At 36.3% G+C, this 16,201-nt stretch overlaps 1 protein-coding gene across 6 annotated transcripts in view; it reads right to left on the bottom strand.

Annotated features, from left to right (window-relative positions):
• Positions 1 to 286: 286 nt before the first annotated feature.
• LOC133516981 (delta-sarcoglycan-like) overlaps positions 287 to 16,201 on the bottom strand; it is a 50,326-nt gene continuing 34,411 nt past the window's right edge. For all 6 annotated transcript variants that reach the window (XM_061850076.1, XM_061850078.1, XM_061850079.1 and 3 more), the window contains 5 exons: positions 3,249 to 3,471; positions 2,813 to 3,002; positions 1,994 to 2,186; positions 1,612 to 1,735; positions 287 to 1,114 (listed from right to left, as the gene is read on the bottom strand). In XM_061850076.1, the coding sequence (XP_061706060.1) occupies positions 920 to 1,114; positions 1,612 to 1,735; positions 1,994 to 2,186; positions 2,813 to 3,002; positions 3,249 to 3,471 (925 nt within the window). In that variant the 3' untranslated portion in view covers positions 287 to 919. The remainder of the gene's footprint in view (positions 1,115 to 1,611; positions 1,736 to 1,993; positions 2,187 to 2,812; positions 3,003 to 3,248; positions 3,472 to 16,201) is intronic.

The raw sequence follows: 16,201 nt of genomic DNA, 5'->3' as shown, positions 1-16,201 counted from the left end.
GTTTTTTGAAAGACTTTACTATACTTTATTTTCACGACTTTTTTTTCTTTTTTTTGGTTCATGTTTCGAAAGTTAGAGGGGAGGAGCACATTTCTTTTCTTTCAGAGTGATTATTTCCCAAAATTTTTACGTTTATCAAAAAATGGTTCTTAAAGACCTATATTCGTTTCAATGACACTATCGGTTGAAGCGAAAAAATCCCCACTTTTCGTGTAGGGGAACCACCCTAAAAAAATGATTCTAGTTCTTATTTTACGACTTAGTCGGCGATACTGATTTATATATTTGTGCCAAATTTTTGCAAAATTTGTGCCAAAGACCTGATAACACCTTCCCCTTTCCATCATCGGACATCCAGGCGTGGGGAGCGAATGCACCTGTTCGTGGTAAACGTTCTATTTGTTCGCACGACGGATTTTGGTACGGACGGCTAAGGAATGGAATGCGCTCCCGTTACTTGTATTCTCTGATAAATATGACCTCGGTCTCTTTAAAGCAAGAGTGAATAGGCTACTACTGAACCGGTAAAAACCATCTTAGGCCCTGTCTTCACTTTCCATCAGGTGCGACTAGAGCCTATCGCTGATCAGTTAATAATAATAAAAAACTAGGTTAAATGTGTGACTTTAGCTTAAAATATATCGATAATAAAAAAATATATAAATATATATCGTGATTTTGCTCAGTAAAACATAAATCATCGGAATAATATTCAGACTCAAGCCAAAACCTTACAATACGATAGGTACAATACAACACTGGCTTTAACTCTTAATCACAAATGTAAAGTTGAAGACAAAATATTTATGGTCAATTGGTCATACCTACCTAACAATGGCTGCTTTACTGATTAAATAATTTTTGAATACACCCGGCAGCTTCCGAAATCGTCATATCAGATAAGCCTAAGTACATATTATTATCGGCATATGAGACTTTCTTCCCTAGCCGCACAGGGGCCGTGAGGCGGCGCGAGGAACAGCTTGCCGTTGGCGCACGCGCACAGCTGGTAGATGTTCTGGTGGTGGGGGTCGCGCGAGTGCGGCGATGAAGGCGGTAACGGTAAGGCCGACTTCAGCTTGGGCATGTATATACTGGGTGCGTCTAAACGTATCTGTAAAAAGATATGTAGTATTTCATTAGTGCTGAATCAAGATTACAACGTTAAACTTGAGTGCCGGGGTGCCAGATTTCTCTGCAACTGACTATACTTCTTTACGTAGGTATATATTTAGGTAAGTATTACTTACGTACGTTATTTAAAATAAAGAATCAGATTCAGAACTTACGATAACCGTGACCGGCTTGTTCTGGAGAACCAGTGGATTTCCTCTTAGGGCTATCCCTTCAAGCTTTTTAATGATGCGCTACACATGACTCTACTTGATGCCTTAGGGATTGTAAACTTTACTAGGTTTCGCATCAGTCTCTAAACTACAATAAATACAATATACAATATGTTATTATAAACTACAATATACACTTAAACCACCCGCCTCGGATTTGAGATAGAAAGTGGTGAACGCGCCGACGACGCGAGACTTCAGCGCTATGCATCTCCAGTGAGCGCGTCGAAGATATACTCAAACCTATATCCAGTGGAAAACTTACAGCGCCCGCAACAGATTTGAGGTGAAAGGTGGTGAGACAGCTGGCACTGATACCGCCGGCGCGAGACTCCAGCTCGATGCCCTGCGGCGCGTGCACTTCCAGTGAGCGCGTCGGAGATTCTAATCTGTAAAAAATAATCTAATCTAAATCTAAAAATCTAATGTAATCTGTGAAGAAAGAAGAACTGTTATTCAACTCGTTGGAACTTTTTTTAAATGTAAGTATGTTCTCCGATGTTTCGAAGACAACCGGGTATTTAGATTAGATTTTTTTGGTTTAACGGGTCAAATATCATATTCTGGAACTAATTGGTTGTCAGTTAATCACGTCATCAATAATTGCTCACGTCTGAATTTTCTTTTCAGTTTTAAAATGTACCCACGTTAGTCTTTTGGATGGTGGCGCGCGCACCAGTGGGGTTTGCGCGGAGGTGTGCAGCGCGACGCCAGCGGGGCTGGTGATGGTGAGCGTCTCCGCACCCACGGTCACCGAGTTCTGCCCGGCGCCGAACAACAGCGCGCCCCGCGCGTCGCGCACCTCCAGCCTGGGTGTGTTTACTTCTAAACGATCGTGACCTGTATTACAAAGAAAAATAAATTAACTCTTCGGTACTTAGTGACATCATTTGATATCAGCATAAGCTCCTTGTATCATTAGGGTTAATTCCAAATACTTATAACCCTACTAAATCGGGTAGCAAGATCAGCATACGATATGTTGTTGTAGGTATCTTTAAAAGTTGTCTTTTGGTAAGTGTATTGCTGCAGATAAAAACGTAACTGTTGCAGAGAGGCAATTGCAATTTTTCCCATGACGTAGGGCTGGACTTAAATTCAAATAAAACTAATTTGCTTCATATACATTCTAGTCGATCAAGATCGGTAAGAGCAGTTATAATTATATGGCACGACCACCAGTGTCTCCACTCTCTACCAAATTGTGACCAAAATTGCAAGTGTACGGCATAGTCGGAACAAGTTTCTAAACAAAAATATTTAGGTGTTATAATTGCCAACCGCTTCAACTGGGGTGATCACATTGACTCAGTGCACTAGATTGCGAGCTTTAATGGCAAAAATATATATTCTACGAAATAGAATTATTAAAGAGAGTGGATATGTGTTACCACCGGTTTGTTATCGAGAACAATTATTTATGAAAACGAACATACCAACCTGACGTAAATATACTCGTAACTTACTTAAAAATAACCGACTCTGCAACAATCCCTCTGTGTCTCTTGTAGAAACCGTAAAGTTTCTAGATGATTCGATGGCAATGGGCTGGCCTCTCCTCGACTTGATGCTCGAAGCGAATAGCGAGTCCAGCACTAAAGCCTGCCCCTGTAACTGTAGGCCTCCTGGTACTATTCTTAGCTGGCCCATCCCTCCCTAAAATAAAACAAACCATAAATCAATCGGTTATTATTAACTCATCTCTTTCAAATAAGCATGTTTTTATTTTTAAATTTGCCTAAGTGATAAACTTACCATTTGTAAAGTGGTTAATGCAGGTTTTTACTAATGACTAGTTCATTAATAAGGTAATGGATCAAACAAAGAAACCTTGTAAAAGTGGGTAGTATGTTAAGTGTGAATAAAATAAGAATGAGAGAATCTTACTGTAAAATAACTCACCAAATTGAAATCCAACACTTTTAAAACCCAAAGCGTCAGTGCGAGGTTGATAATCATCATAAGCATGAGCGCCATTACGAGAATATAAAGGCATTTCTTCCGCCATCCGTAGATGCCCACTTTCAACTGGCTGTTGTAGCTGTTTCTGATCGATTCGACCTTTGTGTCTCGCCCATTGTTGCTCAGGATTGGCTCCGGCGTGGTCTTGTCAGCATACGGGATTCTAAAAGAAAATTATTTTTTCAAACAAAGAACTCAAACACAAACGAAACTCCGAATGATCTGTGTGATAAAAGTTGTGGTCTTTAAATTCATAGAGCCATTATGGTAACATGCAGCTTTCAATGTTGGATTATATTAACAAGGGTATAACATTAATTTAATTGTTTAGCAATACAGGGTGTTTATTTAGTCACCTGCAATAATTTCCGGGCAGCATTTATATAGGTCAGTAGTATCAGTACCTGGGCGACCGAGCGTTGCTCGGTTATAACTATTTATTGTAATAATTGGTGGTGTATAGGTGATAATCTTAACTAAATTTTTTTACTAAATTAAACTTGTCTAAAACAATAAAAATTAAAAAATATATATATAAACTTGAACATATATAAAAAAAAACACAAAAGTTATTCACCGGGCGAGATTCGAACCCGTAACACTCGTTTCTAGCAGTCCGCGTCTTAACCCGCTGGGCCAGACGGACATTGGCCGACAACACGAAATTAGCGACCATATTCTGCGTCGAAAGAAAAACGCATGAAAACTCGAAAACACGCGTTTTCCCAAACATAAGACTAATCTATTGATATATTAGTCTTATGTTTGGGAAAACATTGTCATAAGACTAAGAGATCGATTGTATACCCCCAAAAACTCCCATATACCAAATTTCAGCGAAATCGTTAGAGCCGTTTTCGAGTGTGTGACAAGTGTGACTTGACGATAGACGGGCTTACGTAGGTATACCTAGACTATAGGTATCTGCGTACCCAGAGATGTGGGATTACGAATTAGAAATGCGTTTTTTGTTTCATTTCAGTAGCAAAGTTTCTTTAACCTTCTTGCCCTGAAACCCTCGCAACGTTCATGATTCCACTTCTTGACCACTTGCTACGTAACAATTTTGGGATCTTTGCTTGCTCGGGTTTCAATATAAGGAGTTAAACAGCAACTATGCCCCCTTGTAAAAAAAAACTGTTATGACGATGAATGTCTCATCAAATCAAAAATCTTTAATACCTTTACCGATCAGCCGTCATAGAAAATGACGCGTCGGACGCCTCGGCCCGGGCTCGGGCCGGTCTAGCGTGAGTCATCCTTTATACCTATTATATGATATCAAGGCTTCTTTTTCCAATTTCGAGTTTTATTACTTTTGAAAACCCGGACAAGTGAGAGTCGGACTCCTACTGAGGGTTCCGTACTTTTTTATCATTAAATTACAGAAATACATCATCTGTGAAAATTTCAATTGTCTAACAATCATGGTTCATAAGATACAGCCTGGTGACTGACGGACGGACAGACAGACAGACAGATGGACGGACAGCGAAGTCTTAGTAATAGGGAAACGTTTTACCCTCTGGGTACGGAACTCGAAAAAGGAAGGGAAAAAGTTACCTAGCAACTAAGACCATTCTGTTTGTTGACTGTCTAAAGTGTCAGTGTACCAACAATATACAAAAGTTTATTAAATTACTCTGATTATGTTGTGTTCCTTTTATTGAGTGTTACTTTGTGTGTATGTCTATTTATTGTGATTGTGAACATTTTTCAACTCCAATACGATATACGATGCTCAGTGGAACTACGCGTAAGTACCTGGGTAAATCTTATTCTTATGTTTTTTTGTGTTACCTGTAAAAATAGCATACATTTTTAAGAAAATAAGTAAAGTCTATATCAATATACTTATCAGTTTACCTCTAGTTTTATGATAACCTAAATGTATTGTCCTAAAAGTATTAGAAAATGCAAAAAAAAAGTTAGAAGTTCTAAGTGTCACGGAATGTGTAGTGTGACTTCCCCGGATTTTGTGATATTTTTTTAATATGAAGTGATTTTCCAAGAATTTTTATCAAATATAAAATACTTGTCCGTATTAAAACACTGTTTAAAATTTGTATGGATATATCGACTTTATATAATTTTAAACAACATACATGTTGCGATCAGTTTTCGTGTCACCGCCGCGCGTGGTAATATAAACATGCGGTACTCGGTAGAAAATTATCTTTACGACTGGCAGCCTTTTTAAAGCTTTTACAGTACATATGGTGCTACTTTTCCACACTAGTGCGTAAATTAGCACATTATGTAACTATGTCGAAAATTTAAAGTGTCATATGTACTGTAAAACGTTGTACGATATATGTGCGAATAGGTAATTCGCAACTCGTGTCGATTTAAAACAATCCCTTCGGTCGTGTTTTAATTTATCGCCACTCGTTACGAATTTCCTATTTTTCGCACTTGTATCGTAAATAACTATTTTAGAACACCAACTTTAGATTTGCAAATTACTGAAGGGAGTTTTGTTCAAAATTATTTCTATGTATTAATTTGAAAAACGGTCAATCTAAAGGCGTAACCGCCGTGTTTGAGTTGTGAAAGTCAGTACTAGTTTCACGTTATTCTTTGTAACATAAGATGTACCTCAGACATTCAGTATTAAGCTAATTATTTTACATTTGTAAAGTCAAAAGTAATTTCACGGTAAATTCCGAACATGTTCCAAATGGTCACCACCGTGGCCTTAAAATTCTATCGCCGCCACGGACTTTTGAGTTCCCGTTCGTGACATATAGACACGTGGTCGTGATATTCTTAATTCGTTTGATTAATTTAGAGGGGTATATATATACTCTTTAGAAATGGATTTTTATTAGCTATAGATCATTTGTATAAAATTTATTATTGTCCCTTTTCGCGTGTATACATGTATGATGTGTATCCAATTTTTTGTCACGCTCTATAGCCTTTATAGTTTGATGGGTTTCAACGTATGAGCAGTCATTAGATTTGTCGTAGTTAAAGACTTAGGCTATGTTAAAATTATTATAGAAATCAAAATAGTGGAGTTGGCCGCCAAAATGCCGAAATATCACGACTGCTTCGTCCCACTTTGTCGCTTGCCATAAGAACGCCTTGTCAGGTTATTCATATAATGATCAAGCAAATCTCGTCCTTATGGCAAGAGACAAAGTTGCACGTTTTGCCAGCCGCGGTCAAAATTAAAGTCTAGGACTGTACCTATGTACACCTGTAAAATGTTCTTAGTAATATGTTTAGTTATTCCTATACAGTATTTAATATTGCTGATTGAATTGATTTGTACAGACATTTATTGAAAAAAGGAATTAAAACAAAATATTAATATAACAGACAGCCACAACTGTTTACAAAGGTATCCTTTGTTACAATTATTTCATATCCGAGAATTTATATTTAACAAACTACGAGTATCATATAGCGAGCCAGGCGCATTGAATAGCTTTTGATAGAGTTCAAACGAGAGCTTACAATAGCCAGACATTTTGGACATCGTCATTTCACTTACATATGTACATATATATCACTATTTTATTTTTTCTTGCACTGCTATTGCTATTTTTTATTCGGCTTTTTAAGCGATTTAATTGCTTTAGAAAGATAGCAGCGATGACCTGATGATATACTAAATTAGTAAAATACCTCTAAATAATTTAATTTTTGCATAATAATGCAAAGAAAATGAACTACCTACGTATTCATGTAATAAAACCAAATAGTAAACTAAGTATATAGGAAAAGAGAGCCCTCTTGAAACGTTTTAAGTAAACTAATTTCTAAGCGCTATCTCTACTTTATATCCGAAACTAGCTATGTATGTGTGAGTGCGCATCTACATATGCCTCCGTATACGTAGGTAGGTAGTTACTGTAGTTAGGTACTTTCTTACTACATAATTGTAGGTCTACATAGGCGGTTTACAAGTAAGTAAATTTTTTGTTCGATGATTATTTACTTGTAATTTTAATAGTTTTTTCACTTACAAGATATCAAACAAAATATTAACTTGTAAGCCGCCCAAGTACACCTAATATTATGTAGTTTTAAAAGAATGGAATAAAAAAAACATACTTTATAGTACAGCAAGTCTATACTCGTAGTAAGACTAGATGTTGTAAGTACGTGCAGCTTTTGATTTTGTTTGGAATTGTTCTTCTTTTTACCTAATACATAATTATGTATTTGTTCATCTTTGTGTACAAAGCTGCATTAGCTTCGTCTTCTGTGACTTGTGTCTCAGTCTGACCTAAAACTCTTTCATGTGCGCAAAACTTCTTGCCTAGTTCTCAACTGAGCGTTTCTTCTTTGAGCTTAATATCCAACTGGACTTGAATCAAATATATACCGGAGGTAAGGTAAGGACTGGTAAAGTGCACATTTGGAGAATTCTTGATTATTTCATCTCGCTCTCCAGCTCCGTACACAATTCGCTCCAGATATTATTTAAAATAACCACACAAGAGTAATGATGTCGTGGTTCGGGTCCTTCTTGTACTAATGGATTTCAGGCATAGGACGTATGTCTTGTCTACGAACTCTCATGTGTGCAAAACTTCTTGCCTAGTTCTCAACTGAGCGTTTCTTCTTTGAACTTAACATCCAACTGGACTTGAATTAAAGATATTCCGGAGGTAAGGTAAGGGCGGACAGGTAAAGTGCACATTCGGAGAATTCTTGATTATTTCATCTCGCTCTCTAGCTCCGTACACAATTCGCTCCAGATATTATTTCAAATAAACACATGAGTAATGATGTCGTGGTTCGGGTCCTTCTTGTACTAATGGATTTCAGGCATATAACGTATGTCTTGTCAACGCACGTACCTTCATAGATGCACTCTATCTCGTCTTACTTATAGCGGAACCAAATTGCACAAATCTTGGCAGAGTGTCATCGCTCATCTGATATGTTTGTTGTAAACAAAATTAAAATAATGATCGCTTGTTTTCGTCGCTGCAATAGCGCTAAGGATGGTATTTTTTCTTACCTTCGAAAATATCAAATCCTACCGGCAGCATTGCCTAGAACTTTGTTAAAATTTCAAACCTGCAGGCTTTGTAACCTTGAAACTATTGGGATTCTAATTTCCCTATTTGAATTTGACTCGTGTTTAATGCTTGCTCCGATTTTACTCTGCTTTGCTCTGCACTACAAAATGAATAACTAGAGAAATAATAAGTTATTATGAATCATAACTCTGTTTACATTTTTTTGGACACTAAACAACAATTGCTATGTAACAACATTATGAATAAAGATTGGTCTTGACATACGAGGTATATACAACCTTCTTAATGTTGTATTAATGCCTTTAAATTGTACCAATATTATAGTGACATCTGGTGATGTAGTTTGCACAATCGGAAGTCAAGTTTACGCAAAAGTAGGTTATCGGATCCCATTAATAGAAATCGCCGCCATCTTTACTAATGTTGACAACATTTCTAAGTGTCACTTCCCGAATAAAACCCATCGAAAATAACATCTGTTTTACATTTCCAGTTGATTTCACACACTAGCGGCGCGCTCGACGGCGGTCGTGGTGACCCGCCTGTATTTTCGACATTTAAAATAGCCTGGTTTTTACTCGAGTACAAATAAAATTGCATTTTTATATTCATGAATTTTATACTACCTTTCCGATAAAACTCGGTTTATAGCCTTTAACGTTATTGTTAAGCTCTCATACTACTTAACTCAAGTTATTTATTTATTGAATATTTAGGGATTATTAGATCTCTAGACCTTGTAGTTTAAACTTATTGTTAGGATTTATTAAATTCTCATCCTACTCAAAGGTTAATTTGAAGACATCCCTTAACGGATAAGTTCGCCTTTTCCTAATTGTAAATTTTAGTATGTGTTTTTGTACAATAAAGAGTTTAATACTACTAAATTCCTTCAAGTTCGCCTGTTTTGATTTGTGTGGAGTACGGAAAACTAAATCTTACTTTTGTTGAGCTCGTGGTAGATATGAATACAGCTACATCTATATATATATATATATATATATATATATATATATAATTTTATGCAACGGGCATTAAATACTTAGCATGTTTGTTATTGTCGGACTTTAGAACGAAAACTCCATTGTAGCGAGCTTGCATGTCGGTCTCAATATTCTCGCCAGAATACATGTTTCAACAAGACGTGTACAAAAGCGTCCTATCTAGTATTCGTGAAACTGGCCAGCACCCCCGACGGACGAGGGTAATAAATTTACAAGGATTCTGTACGACACGAGCATTGCTCTATGAAAAATACTAGGTTGCGTTGCGACCGCGGAGCGTAAGCAGTATTCCTGCATTTTATACGGCCCGGTGCCCGGCTGGCCCGCCGGTGGTGTAAATCCACCAATCGCTCGGCGGGTACATCAATTTGGCTTTCGCTACCTGTGTCACCCACCGCTATAGACTGGAATATATTTACGCTTACTTCTATTAATTTTCGCATGAAGAATAAAATAAAAGTTCGTAAAGGCTCGTAAAATCCCAAACTAAGTAAAGTTTATACTATGGGTACCTACTAGGTGATGATACACATACTCATATACATAGATGTATCGATAACATTCATACTCGGGAACAAATATCCATGATGAACACACAAATAAATGCCTTACCGGGATTCGAAACCGGGACCTCCTCCTTCGTAAGCAGGGTCAGTACCAACTAGGCAAAGAGGCAATAAAATACCATTGAGTTTTTAATATATTTTTTCTTGAAAAATAATTAAATAATAGAAGCATAAAAATAAGTGGTAAAAATAAATGTTAATTAAAATTATTTACTATTAGTAATGTTGCTCGTTATATTGTACGTATACCTACATTCTAACATGAGTAGTCATGGCTCCTGTATAAAATACGCAATTCTTGTAAAATAAAATTAACTTACCTTACTTACTTAGTTCGTATCGAGTGTAACGTCTTACCTATCCGACTTCCCAATAATTATATGTCTGATATTAGTATTTTCTATAACAGTCACGACTATCCTTGCTGTTTTATAGAGTTCAGTTCGTTGTTATTCCAACTCGGATGCTTGTTTAAATGCAAACATTACAAGAGCAGTCGCGGCGTGGATCGCGTAGGATTTGGCTAATGCTGATACAATAAGAGGGACTCGAATCCGATTCAAAGTACTTCTAGGTACATACAATTACATGTTTCTGTTTCAGTTAGGAATGTTGAGTTCTTATTTTTCTTTATAAACTTTGAATGGCAGTATAACAATGTATGGCAGAAATCTTATAAATAAATCGCTTTTTCTTGTCTCCAGGTGTCTAAATCTTCTTATTTATACAATAACTAGGTATTATAAAAAAAACAGGACGCTAAATCACCGGGCCATAGAGGTGAAAAATAAAGTATACTAGAACATTAAATGAAATAAAATCTGTGGGAGAGCGTTCGGTGCCTTATCTCCCAGTCCAGCCTCTCGACACGTTTAGGGGGTTTATGTGGCATTACAAACCAATTACATCAATAATGCTGGGTCCCGGCGTTCTTCCTCTTCGGGGAACGCTTTAGACAGGTTGCGACTCGAACGTAGTGTCGCAATTTACTGTTTAAAATTTACGTTACATATCGCATTAAGTAAACGTTACGTATCAGGAATGCGAGACCATAACATTAAATACATAATAGAGATAAAAGGTAGAAATGGGGTGGAATCTAATAAATTGTCGGTGCGGAAGCGCAAACGATGTACGTGGAGACGGGCACGTACCTACCGGCGGAGGCGCGGCGCTCGCGCCCGCCGTGCCCGCGCGTCGGCTGCCAGCGCGCGCCGCAAATGAGGCTTATTAATCATCCCCATCATCGTGCCCTGACTTCTGAGCTTCCTCTGTTCCCAGATTCTCATTAATAAAGCAGTCTTTTCCTCGTTTGACATGAAGGAATTTTATAAGTAAATCTTGCTACTATAGGACCTCGATCCCTTTTTAATATATCATGGTTATAAAACACATTTTTATCAAATTTAGTTACGAGCAAATATGTAAGTATTATTATAATATACGGTGAGATAATTATTATTTGTACACTTTTTGGGAATTTGCTGCCTTTTCTAGGAAAGCCTAGGCAGAATAGTTTAACTGTGTGTGTGCTAATTGAGCGTTTCACCACGCGCCGGCTGCCGGAATGCGCTCGCCGCACATTCGTTAGCAATATTCCGCTAACGAACCAAATTAATGGCTATTAAGTTGAATAACGTAGCACTTTGCGTTTCGAATACCATACGCACTCGCATCATACATAATTCTGCTCAGCTTAAGATGAAACCCGTTTAGAGTTTTTTTTTTTTGCATAAGTATGCAGAAGTATGAAATTTAGACCCATCCGAACAGTGTGTTTTTTTTCTTTTATTTTGTGTAGTATTTTAAAAGTACTCATTAAAAAATATCTAAACCCGTCCACTCATCATATATTTCATGTACAAAAAAGAGAAAAAAGAGAAGACACAAAATAATACAATAAATAAATAAATACAATAAGGTTTTTATCTAGTCAACAAACGATAAGTAAATCAGATCGAACTCTTAATTGCTTTCTGTAGATACAGACAAATAATGAAACCCTGATGATTCAAATCCCATATATAATTGTATAAAAGAGTGTGAGATAAAAATAAATATAAAAGAGATATGTTTTTGATAATAAAAAACATAAAAGCTAGAAATAATTGAAAAATTTTGATTTCAGTAAAAAAAAAATTTTGCAGAATTCTCTGAATTTATAGACAAGGTACGGTAGGTATTCTGAACTTTAGTATTAAAGATATGCCCTCGACACTTGCAGCACATCTTACCTGCACCTTTTACCTATTGCGACCATGAAGCCTAATGACACGACTCAGTGCATTTCGCGCGCACTATATCAATCAAAACCTTCAATTCCGTGTTAGACGGCTGGCAACCAAGCTTCCAAAGATCCAAGGTTACCCTAAGTGCAATAAAATGAATTTGAATACCTATTTACTCGTCGGTCGTGTCGGAAACTCTAGGTATCATGATTCAAATCAGAATATTGCAATAAAAGCTCCAGTATAATAAGCGACCGAAATTAAAGTTTGATAATTCACAAGTAAGATTTTTTATTAGTTAGAATAAAGTGAGTGAAAAACCGGCCAATTGCGAGTAGGACTCGCGCTGGAAGGGTTCCGTACCATTACGCAAAAAAAAACGGTAAATAATCATGTTTGTTGTATGGAAGCCCCACTGAAATATTTATTTTATACTGTTTTTAGTATTTTTTGTTATAGCGGCAACAGAAATACATCATCTATAAAAAGTTCAACTGTCTAGCTATCACGGTTCATGAGACATGAGACAGCCTGGTGACAAACAAACAGACAGACAGACGAACAGACAAAGTCTTAGTAATAAGGTCCCATTTTTACCCTTTGAGTATGAAACATTAAAAAGCAATATGAACAACTGACTAAGTTTTGTTTAGGTATTTTAAAACGTACCAATATATTTTTACCCTTATATTGGCGTTATAACATCCGTGATGCACAGAACGTACAAAAATCTAGCAGGTTCACTTTATTACCTAACAAAATAATTCTGCTATAAAGAATCGACCTATTTCGAGAGAATTGTTATTGGAAATTAATTAGTACCTAATAATCAGCATGGATCCGCGGAAACAACAGATCTCGTCTCGTATTGTAAAAAAAAAAAAAAAACAATTTGAGCCCAAACCCCAACAACCCCACAAACAAATGATACCCCACATGACCTAGTAAGTAAACATTCAAATTTTGCCTTCTCTTTATATTGAGCGTTTTCTATACTCAATAAAAGAATAACACTTTCAATGTGCATGGGTTAGCGTTGTTCATAACTATTCCAAATTTGTATCGATGGCTCAAGTACTTAGTTCTCGAGATATTTGGCAATGTGACAGACAGACGGACGGACGTATAGAGTCGCACCATGACGGTTCCTATTGTACCTTTTTGGTACGAAACCCTAAAAATCGTCAAATTTAAAATATTTTGAGCCTTGTCAAGATAAGGGTTTATATAAAGGCAATACAAGTTTATTTACACAAAAACCTATATACAAATAATATGCTAACATATATGGATAAAAATCGAATTTTCGGAACAAAACAAATATACAAATTAAAACAGCAAGAGTTGAAAGGACGTGTTTACCTACTAGACATTATATAGTAAATTTTTTGGAAGGAACAAAAGTAGCTCCGAATTTCTAATCACTGCATAGATAACAACCTGCTCGACAACAATGAGGCAGGTGTTCATTGTTCAAAATCAAGCCGATAATGGTTTGAAATTAATGTTATTATTTTAACTAAACAAAGATTGTCACGAAATATTTTCAATTTATCGATGGAAAAGTGTAACAAACGCAGACGGTGGAAACAAGAAAATCCAGAGTATTCCAAATGTCAACCTGAAATAAGCTGCATAAGCTCATGCGATGGGAGAGCCATAAATTAAGTTTTCAATTTGCCAATGACGTATCGCAAAGATGGTGGGGGAAAGAGGGCTGTGTAAATTCGAATCTACTTTGTAGCGGGTCGGCTCCGTCCATAATATTTGGTTAGTTAATGTTTGGGTCCCAAGTTCGGGCTGGTTGCATGTAGTAAATGCAACGCAGCGCTCCATTATGTGGCCCATAAATCAAGTGCATTGAAATCGCCTTCCTCCTTCGTGTCGGTGAGCCATCGCCGAGCGGCGGATATTTGAACCAATGCACTGCCGAACCGACTACAGAGTACAGACCAACTACACTGACGCGCATCGTGTATTTGTTATTACAGTACAATTTGATACTGCAGCGCAGCGTTATTTAGGTAATTGTCCCACTGAATGACATTATAATGACGAAATCACACATTTACTTAAACAATATTATATAGGTTTCAATATACATATTTGGTACCTACTTGCCCGCGACTTCGTTCGCGTAATAAAATTGGATGTAAAGTAGATATGTCGCTGCAGTACAATACCACTGTCAAGTGGATGCAAACTTAGCATGGACGGAATATAGAGCTTTGACGGTTGTTTATAAATATGCAATTTGTGATTTTTGTGATATATTATATGTGCCTAAGCTGTACACTACTGCAGCTTAGTAGCTACAATAATGTACTTACAGCTTAGAAACCTTTAAAGTAAGTCTAAAAAAACAAGTTTACCTGTGGGCTGAAATTCGGCTCTCATTGACATAGACGCCAAAGTTATATATATTTTTTTTTAAATAGGTTTTCGGCAGCATTGTTATGGTAACTTTTGCATTTAGGACACCGTTATACTACGCGCATAACGTTGTCTCGCTCAAACTTCGGTGTGACGTGCTAATCGGATCCAGCGTGCCATGCGCCGAAAACAAAGAAATAACGGAATAGGTGCGTATCCACTAGATATAAAGAATCTATACACAAAAGGTCACATATTTCTTTCGTACGTTATTGAACCGATCTATGAACCCCATTAAGGGGTGAGTTTTAAAAACGATGAACTATTTTCTCCTGTGTTCTGGTAAAACACCTTGTTACGAAGTCTCTCACTTATTTATTAAAAATAATAATTCCCGGTTCAAGCTTTATACCCCGTTTAACGCCTACATACTATTAAATATACTAACAAATTGTATTTCTACTAAGCAAAATGTATTTAGAAATACATATGCAAATATCTCTAAAAATTAAATTTTTAATACAAATTTTGCAGGGTAGTTTGTCTCTTAGGTCACACGTTTCGTGTCCTGGCTGACAATGTTGTCCCCTTCATTTGAAACAGTTTACCGACTTTAAAATATGTTATAAGGAAAGTAGATTTATATTAAAACAAATACTTTTTCACTTTTATCTCTGACACGTACCATTACTGTTCTCATTCCCTAATATTAAGCCGATTATATACCGAAAAATGGAATGTTTTTCTATAAACTGCTCATATGACTCAGGAGACAATATCCACATGCGTATTACAAAATTGAGGCTGATTTTGTTACCTTTTCTAACGCCATTATGTTAATTTTGAATTAATTTCATAGATAAAATTTTTTTTCTTGAATCAAAAGTTGTTTCCTATAAGTACATAACTTTGAAACTCGGGTCCGTTACCCAGTAGACGTTTTTGGTGAGTTTGTTATCAAATTAACGTTTATAAGCCAGTAAAATGTGAAAACAAGCGATGCTATTTATAGGATGCTCCTATCCAAATTGAATGAAATTGTTATCAAAAATCAATATCCATTTGTTTTAAAGTTGATTAGATACAAGAAATAGTTGATCTGCCCATTTACAAAAACTTCCTTTTAACGTCGCGTAACCCTACACTGAGTATGACCCGACATGCTCTTGGCTAAGGCTCTAGGATCAACGCGTTTTGGGATGTACTATGCAGCCGCGTAATTTTTCCCTTTGATAATAATAACATTTATTTAATCATAATATATTTATCCTATGTTATCCTGTGCGAGCCATGGACGTGCTTATCAGAGTAAATTGTAGAGGTCGCCTTTGTCGGATACGACATAGAGGACTATATTACTAATATTACTATATATATACATTATCACGGTAAAATTGCATAATTTTGAATAAAATTACGTACATTGTCATAATCATAAAAACCCATAAGAAATGTACACACATATGGGATAAGGCTTATATTGTTAACCTACGTTATAATATTTCAAATAAATTATGCATATTATACAAAACAAGGGCAGATACCAATTGTAAATCATGTCAGAAATTTCATAACAAATATACAAATAATTATTATTTGAACACTATCCACATTTTCACCACAACTGTGAAATAATGTGATATGATCGATAGAAGAATAATATACAATTAATTCACAAATCAATAACTCGCACTTAACCCACATTTTTAATTATATTGA

The sequence above is a fragment of the Cydia pomonella genome, chromosome 4 (assembly GCF_033807575.1).
Source record: "Cydia pomonella isolate Wapato2018A chromosome 4, ilCydPomo1, whole genome shotgun sequence".
NCBI classification, from domain to species: Eukaryota; Metazoa; Arthropoda; class Insecta; order Lepidoptera; family Tortricidae; genus Cydia; species Cydia pomonella.
Note: the sequence above shows the minus strand (reverse complement) of the source record. Positions and strands in the feature narration are given on the sequence as shown.